This window comes from Petaurus breviceps, unplaced genomic scaffold (assembly GCF_028583685.1).
Source record: "Petaurus breviceps papuanus isolate PSGF00001 unplaced genomic scaffold, PetGlider_PUasm1.0 189, whole genome shotgun sequence".
Taxonomy (NCBI): Eukaryota; Metazoa; Chordata; class Mammalia; order Diprotodontia; family Petauridae; genus Petaurus; species Petaurus breviceps.
This window is the reverse complement of record NW_027185809.1, coordinates 15,406,265-15,432,932: the sequence shown is the minus strand read 5'-3', so window position 1 is coordinate 15,432,932 and position 26,668 is coordinate 15,406,265. Positions and strand designations below refer to the sequence as shown.

General features: G+C 40.0%; 2 protein-coding genes across 5 annotated transcripts in view; both read right to left on the bottom strand.

Moving 5' to 3' along the window:
• Nucleotides 1-3,981, bottom strand: part of DNAAF2 (dynein axonemal assembly factor 2) — a 16,475-nt gene extending 12,494 nt beyond the window's left edge. Inside the window, exons 1-2 of the mRNA XM_069091976.1 lie at nucleotides 3,851-3,981; nucleotides 1,485-3,816 (exon numbers count right to left, since the gene is read on the bottom strand). Of these exons, the coding sequence (XP_068948077.1) occupies nucleotides 1,485-3,512 (2,028 nt within the window). The 5' untranslated portion in view covers nucleotides 3,513-3,816; nucleotides 3,851-3,981. The remainder of the gene's footprint in view (nucleotides 1-1,484; nucleotides 3,817-3,850) is intronic.
• Nucleotides 3,982-13,522: 9,541 nt separating this feature from the next.
• POLE2 (DNA polymerase epsilon 2, accessory subunit) overlaps nucleotides 13,523-26,668 on the bottom strand; it is a 63,045-nt gene continuing 49,899 nt past the window's right edge. For all 4 annotated transcript variants that reach the window (XM_069091972.1, XM_069091975.1, XM_069091974.1 and 1 more), the window contains 6 exons: nucleotides 22,194-22,253; nucleotides 22,029-22,106; nucleotides 18,028-18,136; nucleotides 17,378-17,554; nucleotides 16,009-16,076; nucleotides 13,523-14,267 (listed from right to left, as the gene is read on the bottom strand). In XM_069091972.1, coding sequence (XP_068948073.1) covers nucleotides 14,258-14,267; nucleotides 16,009-16,076; nucleotides 17,378-17,554; nucleotides 18,028-18,136; nucleotides 22,029-22,106; nucleotides 22,194-22,253 — 502 coding nt within the window. In that variant the 3' untranslated portion in view covers nucleotides 13,523-14,257. The remainder of the gene's footprint in view (nucleotides 14,268-16,008; nucleotides 16,077-17,377; nucleotides 17,555-18,027; nucleotides 18,137-22,028; nucleotides 22,107-22,193; nucleotides 22,254-26,668) is intronic.

Sequence of the window (26,668 nt, the reverse complement as noted above, 5' to 3'; positions counted from 1 at the left end):
GATAGAGCTCTGGGCCTGAGTTTAAGAAGAGTCTCTCCGCCAGTGAGGCAGCTAGGTGGTGAAGTGGATAGAGCTCTGGGCCTGAGTTTAAGAAGAGTCGTGGTCAAATACTTTAGAAACCTACTAGCTATGAAACCCTGGACAACTCACTTAACTTCGACCTCAGTTTCCTCAGCTGTAAAATGGGGTGGATAACAGTGGTACCTACTTTACAAGGTTATGAGGATCAAATGAGATATTTGTAAAGTGGTTGATACACAGTAGGCACTGAAAATGCTTGTTCCCTTCCCTTTCCCATTAGGGAATAGAAGATTAAAAGGAGTGGGGAACCTGCAGCCTCGGACTACATGTGGCCCTCCATGTCCTCAAGTGCAGCCCTTTGACTGAATCCAAATCCACAAGTGGCCTGGAGGCTGAAGGTTCACCACTGCTGTGACAGACACTATGAGATCTTGGGAGGGGAAAAGAAGAGACTATTTTTGTTTGTCCATTTATTTCTTTTTGTATTTCTTTGTATCTCCAGTGCTTAGCAGAGTACCTGGAACATATCGGGCACTTAAATACTTCTTGACTTCACTCTATTGGGGCATGGGTACTCTCACTATAAAATTAGGTTTATTTAATTATTATATTTATTGAAGTTTTATGTTATAACATTCATTGTTAAAGTGGACAAATGGAACGTTTCATCATTCTCTCTAAAAATATTTAAGTTGATTTCTACTTAGTGTAATGGAAAGAGCTCTAGTTTTGGAGTCAGGTGACCTGGTTTTGAATCCCACTATTGGTTACTAACCTATATTACCTTGGACAAGGGCAAGTCACAACTTCCCCGGGGCCTCAGTTTCCTCATTTGTAAACTGAAGGCCTTGGACTAGATTTATAAATTCTATGACTTGGGAAGAGAGAGTGAGGCTGATGACTTTAAAAACTCTGCCTCACTTAAATTCAATTCACATGCAAGTCAAGACATCACCTGTGATGTCACTGCTTCTCTTGGAAAAGAAAGGTTAAAGAACAACAAAGGATGGTCAATTAACTTATCTCCAGAAAAAGGTCATTTATGTACTCAACATCTAAGATTCAAAGAAGACTTATGTTTAAAAGAGTAGGATCCTTTGCCCTCAATTAATACTGAAGATGAGATTTCAAAAAACAGGTGCACTGAAACTCAAAAAAAAAAAATTTCAATTTCTCTCTTCCTGCTTTAGGGGATGTATTTTTTGCTTCCAGCTTTCTGTTTAGTACAGCTTTTGTTCATGCTGGATAGACAGTTAAATAAACTATGTAAACCATCAAAAAAGGTACACCGACATCACCCATAATTTGTAATTTACAGATTTGGCTCCACGTCATTAAAAAAATGTTCTAGGATGAAAAGATGCACTTATGGTACAATGGGAATGCATGTTAATTTTGAAAAATTGTTATTTTAAATTCTGGGATTATTTTAAAAGTTATAAAGGAGAAAAGAGGACGGTTACCTGCAAACAGTTGTTGCTCAAACCAAAATACCACTTTCTCCAGCGTCCATAACTCTCTGGAGATTTGGCCAATTCTATCACTGTGTTGAATGAAGAAATATTAACTTTCCGTTCTTTGGTGCTCAACTTATTTTCAGGAGCAAACTGCATAACGAATGAGTAAGAAACAAAATCTTGTGTGGTGAAATAAAGTTTGTATTGATTGGGACTCAAATCACTCTGAAGGCTTTGTGGCTGGACTTGAGGCACTTGGATTAACAAAGTAAGAGATTCTTCATCTTGATTACACTGCAAAGGAGGGCACAAGGGTTTCCCTCTATTATTCTCTGAAATGTTAACTGTTTTTCTAGGTTGAACTTTATTCGTATTCTCTGGAAGGCTTTCTTTTCCAGCAGCTGTTTTCTCTCTGGGTTCTCCTGGTGAATGTGTATTCTCCAGAAAGCTCAGTGCCCCTGAGGATGGTGCCTCTTGACTGCCTCCAGACAGGGCAGGCTCCTCTCTTCCAGTGCCATCTGATAGATCTGCTTTACTAATAAGTGGCTGCCCTGAGGTACCTGGTGGACCTGCATTCCCTGGTAAACTTGGTGCCCCGGAGGGTGGCATTTCATCGCTGCCCGGAGGCAAGGCCACAGTCTCTAAAGGAAGGTCCTGTCCCCCGGTGCAGCACAATGGATTTGCTTTAACAACAGGTGACGGCCCCGCAGTACGTGGTGGAATGGCCATCATCCCAGTAGCCTGGTCCTGCGCGGTTCCCTCCTGAGGGTCTATCAGCTCTTCGCCAGCCAAAGCCCGGGCAGGAATGCGGGCATGTTTAGGGCTTTCTTGGCTCCGATTCTCAAACATCCCGGTATCCCCGGCCAAGTCCTCTGCGCCTTCTAGCTTCGGAAGCCCGTTTGGCCGCGTAGAGACCTGGCCGGCCTCCTCCACCTCTGTCTCCTCCTCCTGCGGGCCCGAGGGCTCCAGGCTGTGCTTCGGGGGCACCACGGGCAAGGTGACGACCAGCTGCCGCTTGGCCTGGTGGAACTGGGCACTCCCTCGGCTCTCGTCCACCGGGTAAGGGAGCGGGAGGCGGAGCCTGTAGTCGGGCTGGCGGGAGTCCAGCAGCAGCTGTTTCTCGGTCACCTCCAGGACGGCCCGGCGCGCGGAGCGCAACAGGGGCAGCTCCACGGTGACCACGAGCTCGCGGGGCGTGGTGCTCGGGCAGGAGTCCCGGGAGCAGCGGTAGTCCTGCAGGTCCACGTGGTGCCTTTGCACCAGGCTGTGCCGCGGCACGGTGGGGGCCCGGTCTGCAGGCTCCTCCCGCGAAGGCGGGGCCGGGGCTTTCCTCCCGACTTCGGGAGAGGGGTAGGGATAGGGGAAGGCGCGCAGCAGGTCGTCCCCCGGCCCCGCCCCCTCGGGCGCCCGCGGGGGGCCCCCGGGGAGGGGCGTGCGCAGCACGGCTGCCTCCGGCGTGCCTTTGTACTTGATCTTCAGGGCCTTGGCGTTGCGCTTGTCCAGCGTCACGCCGAACTGCCGCTCCACGGCCTCCAGCGCGGTGGAGTCGATCAGGCCCCGGAACCTCTCCTGGCGCTGGCCCAGCGCCAGCGTGTCCGGGTGGAAGATGACGTCGTAGACGCGGTAGCGGGCGCCCCGGCGCCCCAGGTACTCGCGGCCCGGAGCCAGGCTGTAAGGCAGGGCCCAGAGCTGCCCGCGCGCGGAGCCCTCCCCGGTGCCGGGCTGGCTGCTGGGCCGGCCCAGCAGCGGGTTGCTGCAGACGTTGACGAAGCATCGCTGGGCCCCGTCGAGGCTGGTGCGCAGCACGTGGCCCGGCTCCGGGTGCACGAACTGCACCTGCACGCCGCGCTCCCGCTCCAGCGCCGTGATCTCCTCCTCGTAGCGCCTGCGGTTCGCCGGGTCCGACAGTTCGGCCGCATACTCGCCGAAGAGCCGCCGGAACTCGGGGTCCTCGAAGGCGCTGGTGAGCTTCCTCACCTCCTCGGCGCTCAGGTCCAGGTCGTGGAGCAGCGAAGCGGGGCCCTCGGAAGCCATGGCCTTTACGGGGGGGGTGGGGGGCGATCCTCCCCTCCCCTGCCGGCCCCCTGGTGTCCCGGTCAGGCCGCGGCTATCCAGCCAGACTGGCGGAGAGAGCGCCGCTGAGCCGCGTTACCGGGGAGACTGCTGATTGGCAACCGCGGAGAGAGGCTGGAGCGGGCGCGTGGCTGTTGTCCTAGGGACGAGTGACTGACGTGCCCGAACGTTACCCGTGGGGGCGTGGGCTCGGAGTCTGGGAGGGTGGAGCGGAATGGCCCGGACGTGCGGGGATCGGTAGAGAGAAATCCTCGCCCCCCGCGCCCTTGGGCGTCTGTCCGGCCGCTCAGCATTTTAACTCTGGAAACTGTCACCTTTCGGCTGTGCTGGAGAGTCTCCATCTAATCATCTCTTTATTTTTGATTCTAAAATAAATGGGTAGAAGACTCAGCAGGGGCGGCCTTTGACACAACACAAAACTAGCCACGGGACCTTGGCCACGTCACTTAACCCGAATCGCCCTGCTCTCTCCCCTGCAAAATAGGGGAAAAAAAATCTGCCTCTCTTTCATTTGGGGGGCCTTGCCCTATGCATATCCTACCCGTGTCTGTCAAACAGTAAGCACCTACCAGGTGCCAGGCACTTTGTTCTGCATTGGGAATACCAAGAAAGTTGAAATATGGTACCTGCCCTCTCGGATTTAAAATAATGACGAGAAAAGGGGAGGGGGCTCTGGATGGTGCCCAGAGGAGGGGCACAAGGAAGCCCAGCAGGCTGGTGGGCAGGGAGAAAATGGCTGTCCGGGGTCCACTTCTTAAATGGAGTGGGTGGGAGGAACTTTGTGATTTTGCACCTTCCACCCTCTCCAATCAGAAGAAAGGAGGGGCTGCAGGGTCTGGGGCTACTGTGGAGGTGTGAGTTTCAAGAGTTCAGAGTTCCTTCCGGGAAGGCCAGTTTCTCTAAGATTGTAGTGAAATATGAGGGGGGGAAGGAGGGGGGGAGAAGGAAATCCCTACCATTCATTTGTTTCTCCAGAATGCCAAAGTAAAATGTTATCTGGATTCAGATTTCACCTGAGTTTTAGTAGATAGCCCTTTTGTGGCTTTAGAAATACAAAATCTGAGCAGAAAGAGATCTTAGATAAAATCTAGTTCTCTCTCTCTTTTTTTTAATTAATCAGTCCTTCCCCAAACCTTCCCTGCCTCCAAATTGATCCAATTCTCCACTATAGATGTACCGAAAAATTTCCACACTAGTCAAGTCTTAAAATGTATTTCTCTGCATTTTTAGTTTATCACCTGTGCTAGGAGATAAATACCGGTGTTTCATCTTTATTTTGTATTAGTGATTTATTGCTATGTCGATCAGAATGGCTTTTCTCTGTACTGTTATTGTATAAGCTGTTGTCTTAGTTTTCCTCTAATTTTTACTACTTTAGGTTTGTACAAATTTTTTAATTTTAAATAATCAAAATTGGCAATTTTATCCTATGTGATCCTCTCAGTTCCCCTTTTTTTTTTTCTTTTTGGAGGGGGAAGGTAGGACAATTGGGGTTAAGTGACTTGCCCAGGGTCCTACAGCTAATTTTGTGTTAAGTGTCTGAGTTCAGTTTTGAATTCAGGTCCTCCCGACTCCAGGGCCAGTGCTCTATTCACTGTACCACCTAGCCACCCCTTTTAACATTTTTTTCTCTCAGTTCCTTTTTTAACGATGAACTCTTCCTAGTAATTTCTTCCTTGCTTCTCAAGGTTTACCTTTTATATGTAGGTCACTCCCTTTCTTTTCTTTTTCTTTTTTGTTGAGGCAGGGTCACAAAGCAAGTGTCTGAGGTCAGTTTTGAACTCAGGTCTTCCTGACTCCTGGGCCGGACTCTATCAATTTAGATACCTAACTGCCCCGCCTCCCTTTATTCTCCTTCCCTCTTCTTTACATCCCTATTTCTGTGAAGGAAACATGCCCTAGTTCCCTGGTTTGAAATCTCAAGAGTAATGATTTTAAATTCTTTACCTCCATTATCCAATGATTGGCCAACTATTGTTGACTCAACCTGCAAAACATCTCAGACACCTAGCTCTTTCACTCACCAAGCTACCACTCTCATTACTTCATTTTCTTGAATTGGAAAACATTGATCTGTATTTTTATTCACAGCTTGAAATGAACATAGTATTACTTAGTTTAAAAAGCAACAACAAATAAAACAACAACAAAAAACATTTCCCAGATATTCAAAGCTTTATCTGACTTTTGCCCACCATGGCCTTTGGTTTGTTTTTTTTTTTTTTAGCACTGCCCTTAGCTTTCCCTCCTCTGAGAAGAAGGCACCTCCAGGGGGAGGGAGGAGGTTTCAGATGTTCTGATTCCTGATTAGGCCAGGAGCACAGTCACTTCAATCTTCTTGGGCAGTTTGGGGAAGTGGTTGAAAGAAGGAATGAAGAAGAAAGAAAAGGAGTTTAAAAAAAAATGATTAGCTTGAAGATTTTTCCTCATCCCAAATGTTGAGAGAAACTTCCTGGTTAGAAGTGATTGGGCTGTCCATTGGAAATGGGAACAGGCTTGGTATGGGTGAGAAAGGGAGTGGGGAGAGGAAGAGGATGCATATATGTAAGGAAGGTGAAGGTATTCAACAGCTTCAGGATACTGTAAAAAAAAGGTATTATGTATTAAAAGAGATCAGAGATTTTTCACCTCCCAATAGTGTCATCTACATTTTTCTTGTTTAATGTGTGTTCAGTTAGGTAATTGAACCATTCACCCCACCCCTCATCCCCCAAGTTATGTGTGGATTTTTTTCAAACCCACTTACTACGTACAAAATACTGTGCTAAGATCATCCCTGTTCTCAAGGAGTTTATGTTCTAATGGGGGAAATAATTGCCAAGTGAATGTCCTGCAGGTAAGTGATCAGGAAGGAGAGTGGGGTTGGGAGAGTGGAATGAGATAGTGGCACCAAATATTTACAGAACAGCTCAAAAGATTGCTTTAGGAAAAACAGTATTAAAGAGAAAGAAAGAAAAACTATATGAATATTTACAGTTTATTGTTGTTATTTGTGCTTCATTCTCAAAGAGAACATCAGGAAGGTGATGCCACAACTTGCAAGTAAGTTGGATTTAAATGAGGAGAAGGGTAGTGAATAAGTTAAGGACGTCTATCTCTTTCCCTTCCCCTGCCCCTCCATTGGGTTCAAACATCCAGTCCACATCACAGTTCCCAGTTCAGTCCTTATCAAACAAGAAAATAGCTACCTTGGGCCCTGCACCTTACTCCTCAGTCACCTGGTAGAACTTGATGGGCATCTGAGGAAGAGGAAAGGTGACTGCAGGGCTTCTGCAGCAGAGCATGAGGTTCCTAGAGCAGAAGGAAACGGGACTCAGAGCCAGTCTGATTTTGCCTCAAGGACCCCACAAACTGCTATGGGCACAATTGGCCCCTTCTTATCTGCCCTATGGCAGCAGCCTCTTAATTAAGGTTTTTGCCTTCAAACTCTTCCTCTCCAATCTATCCTCTACACAGTTACCAAAGTGATATATTCCTGAAGCACAGATTTGACCATGACTGTCTTCAAAAGCTCCTACTGTCTCCAGGATCAGACAAATCCCATTTGGTTATTTTCAGGATTTTATTGGTAACATTGTTATTCTGAATTTGATAAACATCAACAAATAGTAATAGGCCCTATTATAATAGTATGACACTTACATATTATTAATAATAACAATATTTGTGCAAGGCACTGTGCTAAGTGCTTTACAAATATTATCTCAGTTGATCTTTGAGAGGTAGTTACTATTATTACCCTGACTTTACAGTGGAGGAAACAGACAAATCCAGGTCCCTAAAGCCAAGAGCCCTGAGGGTAATGATATTAAAGATGAAGTATTAGCCAGTTTTGCCACTGCACCCTAAGGACTTTTCTGTCTGACTAAAACTTTCCGAGGTTCCCAAACTTATTTGGCCGACCACACCCTTTTAAAATATATATATTATTCCGGGTCCCCCTGGAAACCTATTTTCTTTAATCCTTTAACTTTTTAAAAAATTTGCATGATTTAAAATATTTTTTAAATGAAGTGTCTTAAATTTAATAATGTATTGTAAATTTGTGGTGTTGTTTTTTTTACCGCCACTGAAATTTTGATAACATAATATTTCGGCATATAACCATATAAAATCATATTGTAAAGAAGTCATTACACCCATATAACTGCTGATGAATGCTGGACTTCCTGACAATTTAAGACACACTCGCCTTGCTTGTTAACAATATCTGTTGGTGTTTTTATTTGCAAAATAATGTAATCATTATGACCGTGAAATATAACAAAACTATGTTTCCACACAGGTGCAGGGAAGTGGGAGTTCTTTTTTTAAAGGCCTAGCCACGTTTTGCAAAAAACAATTCTGGTTAGAGGGAAAACCAGTCTTGACTGGGTCTGTGGTTAAGATAAGGTAAGTGGGTCAGTCTGTAATGCTTAACTGCTTTATGAATATTATCCTCTCCTCCCCCAGAAGGACCTAAGGCTCATTTTAATGCACATGCGATGATGCATGTGATCATATTTGAAGGGAGGAGGGATCATGAAAAGGGGGAACATGAAGTAGGCGGGAAGGGACTTCGAATATTGAGACAGGGGTTTTAAACTGTGAAGTTTTCGCCTTTGATCTGTGTTGCTGGGCAGACAGCCCACCTAATCCTTGCAAGAATTGTAGAATAAATAAGCTTGCCTCATCTACCTCGGGAGTCTTGTCTTTTCTCTGGAACTTTTTATAAATAACAACTTTCACTCTATTAAAAAACAGATTAAACATGTACTATATGATCAGTTTTCCAAAATTTTCTTCACTTCCACCACCGTCTTATTTTTATTCGCCACCCATTCAAACCCAAGACAACTACTACCCCACTGGATGGTTCCAGTGCCCCCTTCCCAGGGGGTGGTACTGCCTACTTTGGGAACCTATGAAAACCATGTTACTTTTGTGTTTGTATCCCCAGCACTGTGCCCATAGTAAGCACTAAATAAATCTTTCATTTGTTCATGCCTGAGTATCTAATCTTTGTCACAATCAATTTGTCACAATTTTTATTTCATAGGTAATATGAAGTCATTTCTATGATTACTCTTTCTTCCCACTTTTTTCATTACTTCCTTTACTTCTTGACCTTTTGCTTCTCCAAATGAATTTTGTTATTTTTTTTCTAGTTCTAAACTACTCTTTGGTAGTCTGGTATGGCTCTGAATTTGATAATTAATTTAGGTAGTGTCATTTATTATCTTACTCTGGTATGATCATGAGCAATTAATCCCTTCAATTTTTGTCAGTCTTTGTTTCTGAATAATGTTTTGGAGTTGTGTTCATTATTTATATGTATTTCATGGTAACTGAACTCCCAGATGTTTCATAGATAGTGTAGTTATTTTGAAAGCATTTATTTTTCTATCTTTATGCTAGATTTTAAAGGGGATATACAGAGAGGCAGATTTTGTCTTTATTCTGCTACTGTACTGATATTATTGTTTCAGTTAATTTTTAGTTGATTCATTAGTGCATATGATCTGCAAAAAGTAGTATTTTCTTTCTCATAAATACTTATTTCCCCAGTTTCTTTTTCCTGTCTTATTATAAGCTTAAACTCTTCATAACTTGCTTTCTTCCTACCTTTCCAGCCTTCTTTTACTTTATTCTCCTTCATGCACTCCATGATCCAGATAGACTGGCTTTCTTGCAGTTCTTCATATACACCAATCCATCTTTTGCCTCAGTGCATCTGCACTCACACATTTGTCTCCCATGCCTGGAATGCTATAACCTATCCCTCTTAGTCTGCCTGACTTCTTTCGAGACTCAGTTCAAATTTTGCTTGCCCTGGGAAGCTTTTCCCAAGTGCCCCCTAATACTCTACCAGCGGCTCATGTCCTTTCAGAGTGCTTTCTATATAATCGATATGTGTAGTTTTTGCATATTATCTCCCTCCTTAGAATAAAGGCTGCTTGAGAATAGGGCTAGTGTTTTGGTCCTTTTAAAAAAAATCATTAATTTTTAGTTTTTAACATTCACTTCCATAAGATTTTAAGTTTTGAATTTTCTTCCCCCTTTTCTTTTCCCCCTCCCTAAAATGCTGTGCAATCTGATATAAGCTCTCTTATACATTCATATTAAACGTATTTTCATGTTAGTCATGATGTAAACAAGATTTAGAACTAATGGGAGGAACCACAAGAAAGAAGAAACCAAACAAAATGACAAAAGAAAAGGAGAGCAGATAGTATGCTTTGATCTGCATTCAGACTCCAAAATTTTTTGTCTGGATGTGAATAGCATTTACCATCTTTTGTCTTTTGGAGTTTTCTTAGTGCCTTGTGTTACTGAGAAGGGTTGACTTTGTCAAGGTTGTTAATCAAACAATGTGGCAGTTACTGTGTACAGTGTTCTCCTGGTTCTGCTCATTTCACTCTGCATCAGTTCATATAACTCTTTCCAGGTTTTTCTGAAGTCTACTTGCTTATCATTTCTTATAGCACAATAATATTCCATTACATTCATATACTGCAACTTATTCAGCCATTCCCTAGTTGATGGATATCCCCTCAATTTCCAATTCTTTGCCACCACAAAAAGAGCTGCTATAAATATTTTTGTACATACTCTAGTCCTGGTTTTTCCCACTTTGGGAAGTCCCTTTATGGATGTGCAATATTTCCTGCCCCCCGCCCCCAAAAATGGGTTATTATATATTAGTATTTCTTGTTCTTTTAATCCAGATGTCTTTTATTTTTACAAATATTTATTTTATCTTTTTATTCATTTGCCCATAATTGGGCAAAATTTTTTTAAAAATTTGTCATGAATTACCATTTTTCTTATTAGCAATTTGGAGGGTTTTTTTTTTTTTTTTGGTCAGATTGGCCATTTTATCTATTACTCCAAACAGATGCCAGTTTCATTTACAGATTTTAGCCTAGTGTGGTTGTTGCATGCCTGTAATCTCAGCTATTGAAGAAAACTGATGATGGTGGATCTTTTTTTCTTTCTTTTTTTAGGCAATCGGGGTTAAGTGACTTTTCCAGGGTCACACAGCTAATGTCTCAGGTTCTCCTGACTTCAGGACTGGTGCTGTATTCAATGTGCCACATGACTACCCCTGGTAGATCTCTTGAGCTTGGAAGTTCTGAACTGCAGTGGGCTATGCTGATCAGGTATCCACTAAATTTTATTTTTAATTTTTTTTCTTTTTGGAAGGGGGAGGCAGGGCAATTGGGGTTAAGTGACTTGCCCAAGGTCACACAACTAGTAAGTGTTAAATGTCTGAGGTTTGCTTTGAACTCAGGTCCTGACTCCAGGGCTGCTACTCTATTCACTGCACCACCTAGCTGCCCCTAAATTTCATATTAATAAGCTCCTTAAAGCAGGGGCCAGAATGTTCCTAAAGGAGAGGTAAACTAGCCTAGGTTGGAACTTGGAACAGGTCAAAGCTTATGTGCTGATTAGTGAAGTGGCGACCCATGAGTAGCCCCTGCCTTCCTAGCCTGAGATAGCCAGTCCTAAAATACAATCTGCAGATTTTTAAAATTACTTTCAATTTTTATTAATCTCTTATTTAATTTTTGCCATTTCTATTTTGCTCTTTTTGTTCCTTTTCTAGTTTAGTTTTTTTTTTTAAGATACATGCCCAACTTATTACTTGAGAAATTTTCCCTTAAAATCCCAAACATTTTGGTATGGTTTGTCATTTTCTTTTATCCATTATTTCTATAATTTCTTCTTTGACTTGACAATTCTGTAAAATTTTATCTCTATTTGTTTAAATACTTTCTTCAAATACTCTTTATTAAATTTTATTGCTATAATTCTTTTAATTAAAAGTCCATTATATTATATGTTAAAACTTTAGCATAGGACCATAAATGTGTATATTTTCCTTTTGGCACTCTGTCCTAATTTAACCACCTTAACTATGTAAGGAAGTGCAAAGACTAAATCACAGGTGATAAATGAAAAAGTGATTGCCTACTAGGGTTCTAGTCGATTCTTCAAGCTTAACTTCCTATTGATTGAACAAATCAATCAATCAAATCATTTGTATTGTGCTTACAAGGAATGCTTCTGAAAAAATCATGAAGTAAATTCCTATGAGACGTTTTAAATCTTCATTTTAAAAAATTGAGATTGTCGGGGTGGCTAGGTGGCACAGTGAATAGCCCTGGAGTCAGGAGGACCCGAGTTCCAATCAGGCCTCAGACACTTAACACTTACTAGCCATGTGACCTTGCACAAGTCACTTAACCCCAATTGCCCCACCCTCCCCCTCTCCAGAAAGAGAAAAAAATTCAGATTGACATTCCCCCATGGAAGACACATGGCTGCTGCCCCAGAACCTGGCAGTTTCTGGTCCACAGTAATAGTAGAAAAGGATACTTCAATCCCAATGTTTCAAAACTGAAGATTGTGTTACCTGCCTTATGGTACCAGCAGCTCTCTCTGTTGTCATCTATGTTGAGTCACCTGAATGAGTTAATGAGATGAACCAGGTTCATGGAGAATGACTCATATTGGTCTGGAATTAGCTATAACCTCCGTTGTTTTCATTGGGGGAAGCTTAATAAAAAAAAAAAAAGATCCTCGTGGCTAGCCAGAAAAAAACCTCAATATTAAGTTGGTGTAGTGTAGCACCAAGGCAATATTTATAGCGCCCATGATCACGACAAAGACTGTAACTGTAAGTATCACATGATGCTTGATCGCAAAATATACCAAACTCTCCAGATAGAGGATAGAACTGAAGAGTTTATTTAGACACCAGAAAACGGAATCCCAGAACCAGTAAGCGGATTCCATCATACTACCAAAGAAATTCAGAAGCCATAATAACACTGAGAACCACAGCATCCTTCAGCCTTCCCACAAACCACTATGAGATCAATATTTGCTCACAAACCTCTCTATCTCCTTAACGAGCGTCCTCTCTTTCCTCCAAAGTCTGGCTAGATCTGAACCAGTTTTCTGTGGGCTCTGCTCCACCCTTCAGCAAATTTCCTCCATCACAGGCTCCATGTGATTATATTCAGCCTACTAAGGGGCAGAGTTTACTTTCAAAGTAAGCGAGGTCTTCAAACTCCCCCCTAGTTCTATTAAGGGGCAGGGAAGATGTTTAAATTTCCATTCCCATTACATGTAGCTATTAATATCTTGAGTGGTTGTGGTATTTTAGAGTCTATTGTTAAGGTAGTTCATGATATAAGAACAGATAGAGGCTTTAAGTGAGATGTCTCACTTTGATCCAGTTTTGACTGATTATTTAAACCGGTCCCTTTATATATTCAGTACATAGTGACACCAGCCTATTCTGTATACTTTATTACTCATATTTTAACTTGGTTCAGCTATTCTTTTTAAACAGTGGCAGAACATGCCTGTCTTTTTTATTGGCCCTTTGAGTGGCTTCTTTACAATCATTGTGGGAATCTAATTGCCTGCCTTTAAAGATGTCAGTTTTAGTTTATCTAGCAACATTGCATGTATCTTTTCAAAATGATAGAAAAGCTGTATGAAATTTTTAATAATAAAGAAGGGAGCTTAAACAAACTAGTGAAGACATCTCTAAAAGAAATGGTAATCTTGTGACTTTTTTTTTTTTGCCTTTTGGAGGGCAATTGGGGTTAAGTAACTTGCCCATGGTTACATGGCTAGCTTTTTTTGTGTGGGTGTCAAGTGTCTGAGCCCGGAACCGAACTCGGGTCCTACTGACTCTGGGGCCAGTGCTCTTACTCACTGCACCACCTAGCTGCCCCAAATCTCGTGGCTTTTTGAAAATAGAACTTATTGCTTGCTATCTTGGAGTAGGGGAGAGATGGGGAGAAAATTTGGAACTCAAAGTGTTGTGGAAATGAATTTTGAAAACTAAAATAAATTCTGAAGAAAAAAAGAAAAGAATTTATTTTAAAGGGATTATTCTGTAACTTTGTTTTTTGTTATTTAATGGGCTCATATATGGAAAGTACAATTATAAACAGTCTGGAGACAACAAAGCCTTTGAAACCACTTAGAAATTGTTTCTTTAATTTGGAACAATAATAATTTTATATTATTCTTAAATATAAAGCACAAGACAATTCACTCAAATGACTTAGATATGGTTGGTTCCAGTTTCTATTAACACTACATCATTGTATACTTATTTCAAATATTTTATGAAAAACATATTACATTGATAATTTTAACTATAGTATTTTGTCATTGTTGATAACAGGGCTCAGAATTTTCAAGGTAACTCTCCGTTTTCGGGTTGTTTTCTTTTACTGTCTTTTTGGAAGGGGCAAGGCAAGGCAGCTAGGGTTAAATGACTTGCCCAAGTGTCCAAGGCCAAATTTGAACTCAGGTCCTCACCACCTACCTGCCCCATAACTCTCCATTTTCCATCAGCTGCTCTACTTGGTTTCAACTCCATGGAACATGGTACTCCCCTTCCTTATTCACTTTCAGCTTCCTTGTGTATTGTCTTTCTCCATCAGATTGTAAGCTCCTTGACAGCAGGGACTCTTTCTTATTTGTATGCCCAGATATCACAGTGCCTGGCACATAATAGGCCCTTAATGAATGTTTACTGGATTAGAACATGCTGCAAATTTTTCTCCTGTAAAATTCCCTTTTAAAGATTAACATAATTTTTATTGCATTTTAAATAAAAATAATATAGTATTTTAAATTAAGTTTAAGCAAAGTTCCAAGTAAATTTGGTTTCTTCTTAGAGAATCCCAGAAGTCTTAAAGTTTGCTGAAAAATAGAGAAAAAAAGTCACTTTAATAGTATTTAATAACTGAAATAAAATTATATCCTTTGTGTGTGTGATCCTGACTGATGTTTTCCTTCCTTCCAAAGGTCAAATTCTTATAATCCTAGGCTTCCTTTTAAGACTCAGCTCAACTGTTTTTCTTGTTTTCTAAATGGGGGAGGTGAGTGGAAGGGAAGTTAGAAGGCTGATCTCTGAAAATACAGCTCAAGCTACACCTCTTCCAGGAGGCCTTTCCTGGTCTGCTAATGTCTTCCTTTCTAAGCATCTTCCATGTACTCTATATTTTGTATGAACCTACGTGTGTAATTGTTGTCTCCCCCTCTTAGGATGTAAGCTTCTTGGAGAAAGTGACTGTTTTTTGTCTCTTTGTATTCCTAGTGCTGTGCATATAGTACCTAGCATTTTTCTCCTATTTATTTCTGTTCTTTATAATCTCTTTTAAAATTCAACTTTATTTTATTTTTGGTTCTATATTCTCTCCATTCCTTTCCACTAATCGAAAAGGCAAGAACAATAAAACCTGTCACAAATTTTAAAAACACTGTGCTGACTGATTCGACAAATATTAAGAACTACTTGTAAGGCCCTATATATGGACTATGTATAAGATACTACACATGGAAGTTATACTGTACATGGAAGATTCAAAACCAAAACAGTTGCTGCCCCATTCTGAGAGCCTTCCTCCATTCTAAGAGTGTAGAAAAACGCTACAGTGCAAAGACAACTGGATTTGGGGCCAGAGGTTCTGGATTCAAATTTTATAGCTGCCACTTACTACCTGAGGAACTCTGGCCAAGTAGTTTCATTTCTTGACCTCAGTCTCCTTTTCTATAAAATGAGGGGGGCTGGACTCTGGCTCTTTGGAGATCTATACACTATGAATATGTATATAAGTATAATATTAACTAAAGAGAAAAAGGAAGAAATGAGGGAAAAGCTTGTAGGTGACAATACCTAAGCAGACTACTGAAAGAAGACAAGGATTCAAGGAAGCAGTGCATTGTAATTAAAGGATAGTTTGTGTGAATGCAAGGAGTTGGGAATGTGGTAGTAAGCAGGGAAACTGGCTGAAATGTAGATTTTACAAAGAAGAGTAGAATGACTGAAACAAAATAAGGTTGAGTTGGTATTTAAGCCTAGAAGTTCTGAGGGAAAAAACCTCAAGAAAATGAATTAATGAAAAGAAAATGGGAAGGTCATACTTAGGAATAAGCATCAAAATAAAATGTAATTCAGAGCTAAAGAAAGCTTAGAGATAGTTAATTTCATATGATCATAAAATTAGAACTAGACAGAATCTCAAAGACCTTTAAGTCCAACCTCTTCATTTTAACAGATGAGGAAAATTCTGGGAGGGCTAAGTGACAGCCCAAAGGTTCACAGTTAGTGTCAGAAGCAGGATCTGAACTTTTGGATTTTCCTCACTGGACTCCATGGTCTGTGCCCTGTCCACACACCACACAGAGAGGTGGAAATGCGCTATCTGATTAAAGTTACTTTTTACCTTTTCCTTTTAAAAATGTTGTTACATACCACAAAGAAAGCTGATGGTCTCACATATTTCTTTTTTTTTTTTAATTTTTGGAGGGGAATTGGGGCTCAGTGACTTGCCCAAGGTTTGAACTCAGGGCCTCCTGACTCCAGGGCCGGTGCTCTATTCACTGCGCCACCTAGCCACCCCCTTAACACATTTCTTAAGAGAATTGTGAGTACACTTACCTATCTTCTACTGTCTTATTAGAAGGATAGTAAACCTTGAATGAAAATCCACTTCTTGGGAAAGAGCCCTTAAAAAAATTGAAGTGAACATTATTACATTTCATTAACTGCAACAAACTTCCGTTTGTAAAAGAAGTACTTTTAAAGTCAAGTAGTTGGGCTTATGCTAGCAGTGACCGAAAAGAAAAATCCATACTCTTTCATGTCAGCATAAATATAATCGGCCATCATTTAGAGGATAAATCACTTAATGTGAAATTAAACAAATCTGCAAGCAAGACACCTTGTATTTTAAAGGAAATGAAAGAAGTTTCAAGAGCAAAAGTTTTTGACTGGCACAAGAGGTCTCAAGAAGGAAGGGATGATGTTTGTTTATGATGAAGTGGATTTTTTCCACTAGTATAATAAAAATATATGTCAGGCACTGTAACCTTTGGAAATACAAATACCCAAGCAAGCAAGGAAGTCTTCCCTTTCAGAAGTTTACATTCTAATGGGGAAAGACAACAAAAAAGCACAGTTATTACTTAAAAGTTAATTTAGAAGTATATTCATTCTGAAAGAAAATCTAAATACAAGGAAAATTTTTTAAAAACTGTGCCACTAATTTAGGGGGATCATCAAAAAAAATTTTTTTTAAGACAAACATTTATGATTTTCATTCAAGGGAAACTGAAAAAATCTGGAAAGAATTTATGATTTTTTTGGTCATATGACCTGGAAATAAAAGGTCAAAATCTATAATAGGAAAAAAAGAGACTAAATCTCAGATATTTAGAGTAATACACATTGTCAAAATCACAAATGACTTTGCCGAATTACTTCTTTGACATTAAGGACAATGCTTATTTGATATTCATCCCCTGAAGTCAGAGTTAATCAATTTTATTATATAGAAAATCTGAAGCATTTGTGAGATAACTGTGCTATTTCATTTCCTGATATTATCTACCCAACTTATTTCCAGATGATTTTTGGTAATTAAAAAAATTTAAATGCACTCTGCAAAGCTTGGGAATTTTTTAAGTGCTGAAAATCCTACAGACATTTCCAAATAAAAAGCTTTAAAAAAAATTTTCAATCAGTACTAAGTCATAGCAGTGGTAGGACATTCATTTTCATGTAAAAGTTCTACTATGTTTGTAAAAATGTGGGGGTGGATATCATTATTTAATAGCCATATCTGAAAGACAGTAAACTTAACAGCTTTCTTTCTGTTATAACAAAAGAACCCACTTCTGTTGCTGTTATTATATTCCAACACATTCTGAAGTGAGATTAAGTGAGTCAAATTTTAACTTTTAAAATTAAAGATTTTAAAAAATCTTGCTAATGGTAGCAAATAATATAATTTAAAATGAATTCTTACAGGGTTTATGCAAAGACAGTCTGTACTGGTAATAGTAAATGGATCATATTTGTCTGCAATAACAAGTAGATCAGGTACAGGATACACTCTCAAAGTATGATCATACACCCAATACACTGGACAGATGTAGAGTGGTAAAGGAGTCAGATGTCCTTGTGATAACAGAGTCTTTACAAACTACAAAAGAAATAGAAAAAAGTATAATGTAAGAAAAAAAAGAACTTCAGCTTTTCACTTGAAAAATCTTATCAAGTCAAGTTATTTCAAATCAGGTAAGAAACAGGTTATATAAAGAATAAAGAAGATATCAAAACATTGCTGAGGAGACAACAAGATACTTGGATACAAAATTTTTATGTATGGTAGGTAGAATACAGTCCTCTAAAAAAAACAACAATTGCCTAAGAACTGAAAATATACTAGCAGCTTTAAATATGACTGTGAAATGTGCTTAAATTTCTCATTTTACACTGAAGATTTGGCAATAAAAAAACCTTAATTCTTTAAAGCAGGCCTAAGGAATCCATGGTTTAATCTTTGACAAAGAAGAATTAAAAGAAAAAAAGATAGGTATTATATGACTGTGGTACAAATAATTTTTATTTAATTCAGTGTGACAATACAGTTAAGAAAAAAATATGTTTACTTACATGATGAGGAATATCCAGATTGCTGCTAGGAAAACGGACGCAGTTTCTGCACATTTTATTCACCAAATCTTCACGAAAGATAATGATTTCTTGTGTACAATACTGAATTCTAGGATGAAAACGTGAGTTGAATTTTGAAAACTTAAGAGGAATTTTTTTTATTATCATTTTTTTATAATGTTTTTTACTTAGAAAAGTAAAAACCTTTAACAGTTAATAACAAATGACTTTTTTTTCATTTTTCAAATGCTTTATTAAATTTCTGATTTACATCATTCATTTTCACCAGATTTTGAATTACAAATTTTCTCCCCGTATTTCCACTACCCACCTCCCCAAAATAGCAGTCCCACAGGATATCCCCTCCTCCAATCTGCTCTCTCCTGTATCTTCACCCATACCCCCTTCGACTTTTCCAACAAGGCATGGTGGATTTCTATGCCACAGTGCCTGTATATCTTATTTCCCAATTACATGTAAAATAGTATTAATAATAGTAAATATATATTAAAGCAATTGGGGTTAAGTAACTCGCTCAAGGTTACACGGCCAGTTATTTCTGGGTATGGTGCTAAGTATCAGAGCCTGGATTCGATCCTAGGTCATCCCGAATCTGGGGCCAGTGCTCTTACTCACTGAGTGACCTGGCCACCCCTTATATATGTATATTTTAAACATTTGATTTTTAAAACTTTGAATTCCAAATTCATTCCCTTCCTCCCTAGTAATCCCCACCCTTACTGGGAAGATAAGCAGTTCAGTATAGATTGTACATGTGTAGCTGAATGCAAAACATTAATATATTAGATATATTGTAAAAGACTGACTATATTTCCCTCCCTCCTAGCCCACCTCCCACTTGTTCTATTCTCTACTTTGATCCCGTCCCTTCGCAAAAGTGGGTGCTTCCAACTTCCCCCGCCGTCCCCCCCCAGGCTGTCCTCCCTACCATCATCCCTCTTATCCCCTTCCCACCTACCCTCCTGTAGGGTGAGATACCCTATTTAGTGGGTATGTCATTCCTTCCCCGAGCCAAATTCAGTGAGAATAAGCTTGACCCATTCCCTTTTGTCTTCCTATTCTTCCCCTCCATTGTAACCAGTTTCTCTTGCCTCTTCTTTATAAGAGTTTACCCCAATCTGTCTCTCCCCATCTCCTCTCATTATATTCCTCTCACCTCTTAATTTCACCTTTTAAGTATCATCCTTTCCTGTTAAATTGGTCCTGTGCTCTCTATCTATGTATACCTGTAAACATATATATACACATATACATATGTATTCATACCCCTGTATACCCTTAGATATAGACATATATATATGTATATTTCCTTCACTATTTTCATATTGAGAAAAGATTCATCAGTTACAATTATCATTTTTCCATGTAGGAATGTTAATAGTTCAACTCTGATAAGTTCCTTATGATTTCTTTTCCCTGTTTACCTTTACATGCTTCTCTTGCTTCTTGTATCTGAATGTCAAATTTTCTATTCAACTCTGGTTTGTTCATCAAGAATGCCTGAAAGTTCTCTATTCCACTGAATGACCTTATTTTCCCCTGAAACATGATACTCAGTTTTGCTGGGTAGGTGATTCTTGGTTTTAATCCCAGCTCCTTTGCCCCCCAGAATATCATATTCCAAGCCCTTCATTCCCTCAGTGTAGAAGCTGCCAGATCCTGGGTTATCCTGATTGTGTTTCCACAATATTCAATTTTTTCTTCCTGGCTGCTTGTAATATACTTTCCTTGATCTGGGAATTCCGGGACTGGACTATAATACTCCTAGGAGTTTTCTTTTTGGGATCTTTTTCAGGAGGTGATCGGTAGATTCTTTCGACCTCTATTGTGCCCTCTAGTTCTAAAACATCAGGGCAGTTTTCCTTGAGAATTTCTTGAAGGGTGATTTCTAGGTTCTTTCTTTGATCATGGCTTTCAGGTAGTCCAATAATTTTCAAATTATCTCTCCTGGATCTATTTTCCAGGTCAGTGGTTTTTCCCATGAGATATTTCACATTGCCTTCTGTTCTTTCATTTGTTTGGATCTGTTTAACAGCATCTTGATTTCTCATAAAGTCACTAGCTTCCATTTGCTCCAATCTAATTGTGAAGGAATGATTCTCCTCAGTGAGCTTTTGAGATTCTTTTTCCATCTGGCAAATTCAGCTTTTTAAGGCATTCTTCTACTCATTGACTTTTTGAGCCTCTTTTGCCATTTGAGTTAGTCTATTTTTTAAGGTATGATTTTCCTCAGTCAGGCTGTTGACTCTCATTTCATAATTTTCTTGCATCATTCTCATTTCTCTTCCCAATTTTTCCTCCACTTCTCTTATCTGCTTCTTAAGGTCCTTTATGGCCTATAACCAGCTCGTATTTTCCTTTGAAGCTTTTGGTGCAATAGTTCTAACTTCACTGTCTTCCTTCTGTTCCATGCTTCGATCCCTTTTGTCCCTGAAATAGGAGTCTAATGTTGGATTCTTCTGTTTGCTTTGCTTGGTCATGTTGCCACTCAATTACTTGACTTTTGGGCTTTTTGCCACAGTAGGACTCTGCTACCTAGGGTACCGGGGGAGCTTCGTACCAAACGCTGGGGTTTTCTCAGATGCTGGAGTGCCCTCTCTGGAGCCTCCACACGCTCTGGCAAGCTGTTCCTCCACCCTAGACTGCAATCCAGATCCAAGCAGGTTAAAGCAAGAGCATTTACCCCTCAGACTGGTTGCTTGGTTCTCCTACATTCTGCAGGCCAGGAGCTGAAGCTGCCACATGGCGGCAGCTGCGCTGCAGCCCTCAGCAGCTTCTTGCCCCGGGGGCAAAAGCCAACTGCACTCCCAACTACTGAGTCCCAAAGTCCACACTGCACTGACCTCTCACTCTGTCCTTAGCACCTATGTGTTGATAATTCTGGAACACCATAGCTGCTGGTGATCTGGAGTCCCTCCAGCTGCCAGCTGATCAGGCCCGCCCTGGGGCTAAAACCTCTGGCTGGAGCGGGGTTAGGGTTGGCTTCCAGAGCACTGTGCTGGCCGATTCCTGCCAGCCTACCGGGCTGTCCTCAGTGGGAGGTTAGCTTCTCCGTGTCATTTTATGGGTTCTGTAGCTTCAAAGTTTGTTCAGAGTCCTCTTTTACATGGATTGGAGGTGTTGAGAGCCTGAGCCGTGCAGAGGTCCTATTTCTACCCTGCCATATTGAACTAAAAATTATTTTTGTTTAGGGATAGAAAATTCAGCTAATTTAATTTGTTTAGGGAACTTCCCAGAGAAGAAATACTTTCTACCACTGTAGGTCATCACCTCTAAATCTTATAGTCTCTGAAAGAGAGTGTCAAAAGGAGGGGCTTGGACTTAGGTCATCCTGGACTTCAAATGTAAAATGCCATGCTTTCTTTCTTTGATTTTCTTTTTACCTCAAAGGAAATTTCATTTTGCAACAGCAAGCCACCTCTCTCATTAGTCTTGCAGAAAATTATACTACAAACCACAATTATAATCAGTGATAGAGACAGCAAATGTTTTGTGATGTTTCCATTCTTCCTTGATAAGTTTCTTAAAGGGGAGGTTTTAAGAACAATTTGTACACACATAGGCAATAATATACATTTTCAAAAATTTATATCATATGTAAAATATTTACTCACCACCATAACAGTTTTAGAGCTAGAATATACATCAGCAATCAACAAATTCAGTCCCCACATCATCCAGATGAAGAAACAGAGACTTACAAAGATTACAAGTGACTTATCCAAGGTCACACATGTAATCAGTGTCAGACCTATAATTTGAACCCAGGTCCTATAACTCCAAGTCCCGTGCTTTCCACTGTACTATGCTGCCTCTCAACACTGCTTAGAATTCTATTCTTTTCTTTTTCATTTATGATGAAGTCATTTTGATTCATCCACTTAAAATGAATAAATATATGAAAAACATTTAAATGAGATCATGTATTTCAACAAAAGAAAAAGAAGTATTACTACAAAATATACAATAGTAAAATTTACCTGCAGGGATTAGTAGTGAAAACTGAAAACGGTACCCGTTGCTTAAAGTCATTAGTGATGCTTTCAGCAAGTGGTGGCCTATAAAAACAATTTGCAAGGTACTGATTACTTGTTAAAAGTTCCTCAAATTTCCTTTAAGATTGTTAAAATATGGCGCTAACTTACCTTGGTAAGATAGAACCAGGCCCAGGATCCTCTGGTCCAGGTACAAACACAAAATGACTGCTGTAAATATAATGATACAACATCACTTGTTATTTTTACTATTATTTAACAGTATTAGTAATATGAAAATAAGCAATTAAACTACTTTGTGTCAGGAATGATTTAAATTTAGACTTACAATTTTTTTATTTTTGTCTTTTTGGAGGGGGGGGGAGGCAAGGCAATTGGGGTTAAGTGACTTGCCCAAGGTCACATAGCTAATAAATATCTCAGGTGTCTGAGACCGAATTTGAACTCAGATCCTCTCGATCCAGGGCAGGTGCTCTATTCACTGTGCCACCTAGCTGTCCCTAGATTTACAATTTAAAACAATAATGCTGAGGCTGCTTTTGTCACAAAGTAATGGCAGAAAACATATTTTCCTTAATATGTAAAGATCAGTTTGTTAATTCTTAGATACAAATAATCAAATAAGATGACTTTTAGGGTATTTTTTTTACTAAGCTAACACCGTTAAATTAAGTTCTAATACCTGTATTATGGAAAATTAAAGCATTCTGGAAAAACCAGCACCCTCAATGAATGGCTATCAAAGCCAAAGAATTGGCCCCTTTTGCTATTAACCTCTAAATGAATGTATGAAAAAGCATTTCTTTGCTCACTATGTGCAAAGCATTGGGGGATACAAATGAAAAAATTAAAACAGGACCTGCTCACAAGGAGCTCTCCACCTAATTCCTTAACTGGGTGAATCTTCAAGAATGAATTTCAAAGATTTTATTTCCTAATAAAGGATCTGCAGGTGGGCTTAATATAATCTCAGTTACATACACCTGTTCAACAGAAACTGACAGAATTTTGTGAGCAGAGATAGCATTAAAGAAGCATTAGGATTTGCTTTGCTATTGCATCAAGATTGCATCATTTTGGGGCAGCTAAGTGTTGCAGTGAATAGAGCACAGGCCCTGGAGTCAGGAGGACCTCAGTTCAAATCCAGCCTCAGACACTTAACACTTACTAGCCATGTGACCTTGAGCAAGTCACTTAACCCCAATTGCCTTGCCCTCTCCCCTCCAAAAAGGAAAAAAAATTGCATCTTTTATTTTTTTGGTTGCTATCTCACACTACTGATTCATGTTGAGCATACAGTCCACCAAACTCTTGAGATCTTAATCACATGAATTGCTGATGACTTATGCTGTATACATGGCTTTATCCAGAGCTCTCCAAACTTATTTGGCCTGCTGCCCCCTTTTCAAAAGAAAAAATTACTCGGCACCCCCTTTTAAAAAATTTTTTAAATTTGCATCATTTCAAAATATATAAAATATATTTTTTAAAACGGATGCATTTCAAATTTAATAATTTATTGTAAATTTGTGGGTCCTTTCCTGCATCGAAATTTTGATGATGTAATATTGCATCGTGTAACCGTATAGTACTGTAAACAAGTCAACGTGCACACACACACATGCATATATGCACTCTCACTCACTCTCTCCTGCCCATCTACATTGATGGACTTCCATCAATATGTGACATGCTCCTCTGTCAACACTTGGTTATTAAGATCTGTTGGCAGACTTGACCACTAATGGGTTATCACTTGCATTTTGTGTGTTTATTTGGAAGATAATGTAATCACTACTACTTTAACTGTTACACAATAGATGAAACATATATGAAGTTTTTCAAAATTCTTCTCTTCTTTCCTTCTGTTTCCACCGCCCTCCTGTTTTTATTCAGTGCCCCCCCAGATACAATTGGGGGATGGTATTGCCCATTTTGGGAACCTATGGCTTTCTCAATACAAAGTACTACATATTTTATTCATTGGATCCTTTAACCTAGTCACACAAGTTTTATCACCTGTGTTTATACAGATTGGGAAACTGACATTCAGAAAAGTTAAGTGACTTGCCCAATGTAAGGCAGCTAGCTAGTCATGTCAGAAACAAGTCTTGAACTTTTCTCACCCAGTCCAAATTATGGAAGCTACAGTATTCAAGAAGTTCAGCATCTGGCCCATTTTCTTTCTCTAATCCTTAACTTCTGCCTTTATAGTAGGAGACCTTAATAGCTACATAGATGCTCCCTAACTTCCTTAAATCCTATGAAATATTTATTCACTTCATTTTAGGCACACACAGGGATGGTCATATACTAGATCTCACCATTACCCATAAATGTTTCAATTCCCTAATGAGAAATTCTTGGCATTACGCCATCTGATCATAACCTGTCAGTTCCACTCCTCTCTGTCCTCAGCTCATCATTTACCCTCATCAAAACCTCTAACCCCAGGGGCTTAGTCAAGATGGTGGAGTAGAAACAGGACCTCCACAAGGCTCTGGCTCCCACCTACTCCAATTCTTGTAAAAGGTGACTCTGAACAAACTTTGGAGCTACATAACCCACAAAATGACACGAAGAAGCTAACCTCCCGCCGAAGACAGCCTGGAAGGCTGGCAGGAATTGGCCAGCCCAGCACTCTGGGAGTCGACCCCAGCCAAGCTCCAGCCAGAGGTTTAAGCCCCAGGGCGGGCGTGACTAGCCACTAGCTGGAAGAACTTCAAATCACCAGCAGCTGTGGAAGTTTCCAGGATTATCAACACATAGATGCTAAGGACAAAGTGAGTGGTCAGTGCAGTGTGGATTGCAGACAGGTTCCAAAGTTCCCAGATCAAGGAGAAAATATTACAAGCAGCCAGGAAGAAACAATTTGAATATTGTGGAAACACAATCAGGATAACTCAGGATCTGGCAGCTTCTACACTGAGGGATCAAAGGGCTTAGAATATGATACTCTAGAGGGCAAAGGAGCTGGGATTAAAACCAAGAATCCTACCCAACAAAACTGAGTATCATGTTTGAGGGGAAAATATGGTCATTCAGTGGAATAGAGGACTTTCAAGCATTCTTGATGAACAAACCAGAGTTGAATAGAAAATGTGACATTCAGATACAAGAAGCAAGAGAAGCATGAAAAGGTAAACAGGGAAAAGAAATCATAAGGAACTTATCAAAGTTGAACTATTAACATTCCTACATGGAAAAACAAGAGGTGAGAGAGGACTATAATGAGAGGAGATGGGGAGAGACAGAATGAGGTAAACTATTTCATATAGAAGAGGCAAGGGAAAATGGTTCCAATGGAGGGGAAGAGTAGGAAGGCAAAAGAGAATGGATCAACCTTATTCTCATTGAATTTGCCTTAGTGAGGGAATGACATACACACTAAATAGGGTATCTCACCCTACAGGAGAGTAGCGGGGAAGGGGATGAGAAGGAGGATGATGGAAGGGAGGGCAGCCTGGTGGGGAGGGAAGTTGGAAGAATCCACTTTTGAAAAGGGACAGGATCAAAGTAGAGAATAGAACAAGTGGGAGGTGGGATAGAAGGGAGGGAAATATAGTCAGTCTTTCACAATATATCTACTATGGAAATGTTTTGAATAGCTACATATATACAATCTATATTGAATTGCTTATCTTCCCAGTAAAGGTGGGTGACAAAGGAGGAAGGGAATGAATCTAGAATTAAAAGTTTTAAAATCAAATGTTTAAAAAATATATATCTAAATATATATTATCAATTTTATTTTAAATGTAACTGGGAAATAAGATATACAGGCACTAGGGGCGGCTAGGTGGCGCAGTGAGTAAGTGCCAGCCCCAGAATCAGGAGGACCCAAGTTCGGTTCTGGTCTCAGACACTTAACACCCACACACACAAAAAAACTAGCCGTGTAACCTTGGGCAAGTTACTTAACCCCAATTGCCCTCCAAAAGGCAAAAAAGAAAAAAGATATACAGGCACTGGGGTATAGAGATCCACCGTGCCCTACTGGAAAGTCAGATGAGGTATGGGAGAAGATATGGGAGAGAGCAGACTGGAGGAGGGGATATTCTGTGGGACTGCTGTTTTGGGGTGGTGGGTAGGGGAAAAATGGGGAGAAAATTTGTAACTCAAAATCTTGCAGAAATGAATGATGTAAACTAGAAATTAATGAAACATTTGATTAAAAAAAAAAAACCTTCTAACACGTCTCCACTCAGTAACATCTCAGACCATTGCTTCTGCTTCCACTACCTCCTTTTCCAGTCACTACCTTTTCACCATTAACTTACAACTGCTTTTGAATCTCTCGCCAAAGCTCAGCAGCCCCAAATCCACTCTCTGCAGTCCTGCCCACAAGACACTAAACGCAGATGGAGAAGTCCAAGTGCTGACTGGGTACATTACAAATTTATGCTTTCCAATATTTTTTTTCCCTTTTGTAAAAAAAAAAAAGAATTATTTTTAGTTTTCAACATTCATTTCCACAAGATTTTGAGTTAAAATATTTTCTCTCCCCGTCTTTCCCCTACCCCCACCTCAAAATAGCAAACCTACTGACTACCCCTTCCCCTAATTGGTTCTCTCTTATATTCTCCCCTGTTACCCAACTAATTTTCTAGTAGGGCAAGATGGTT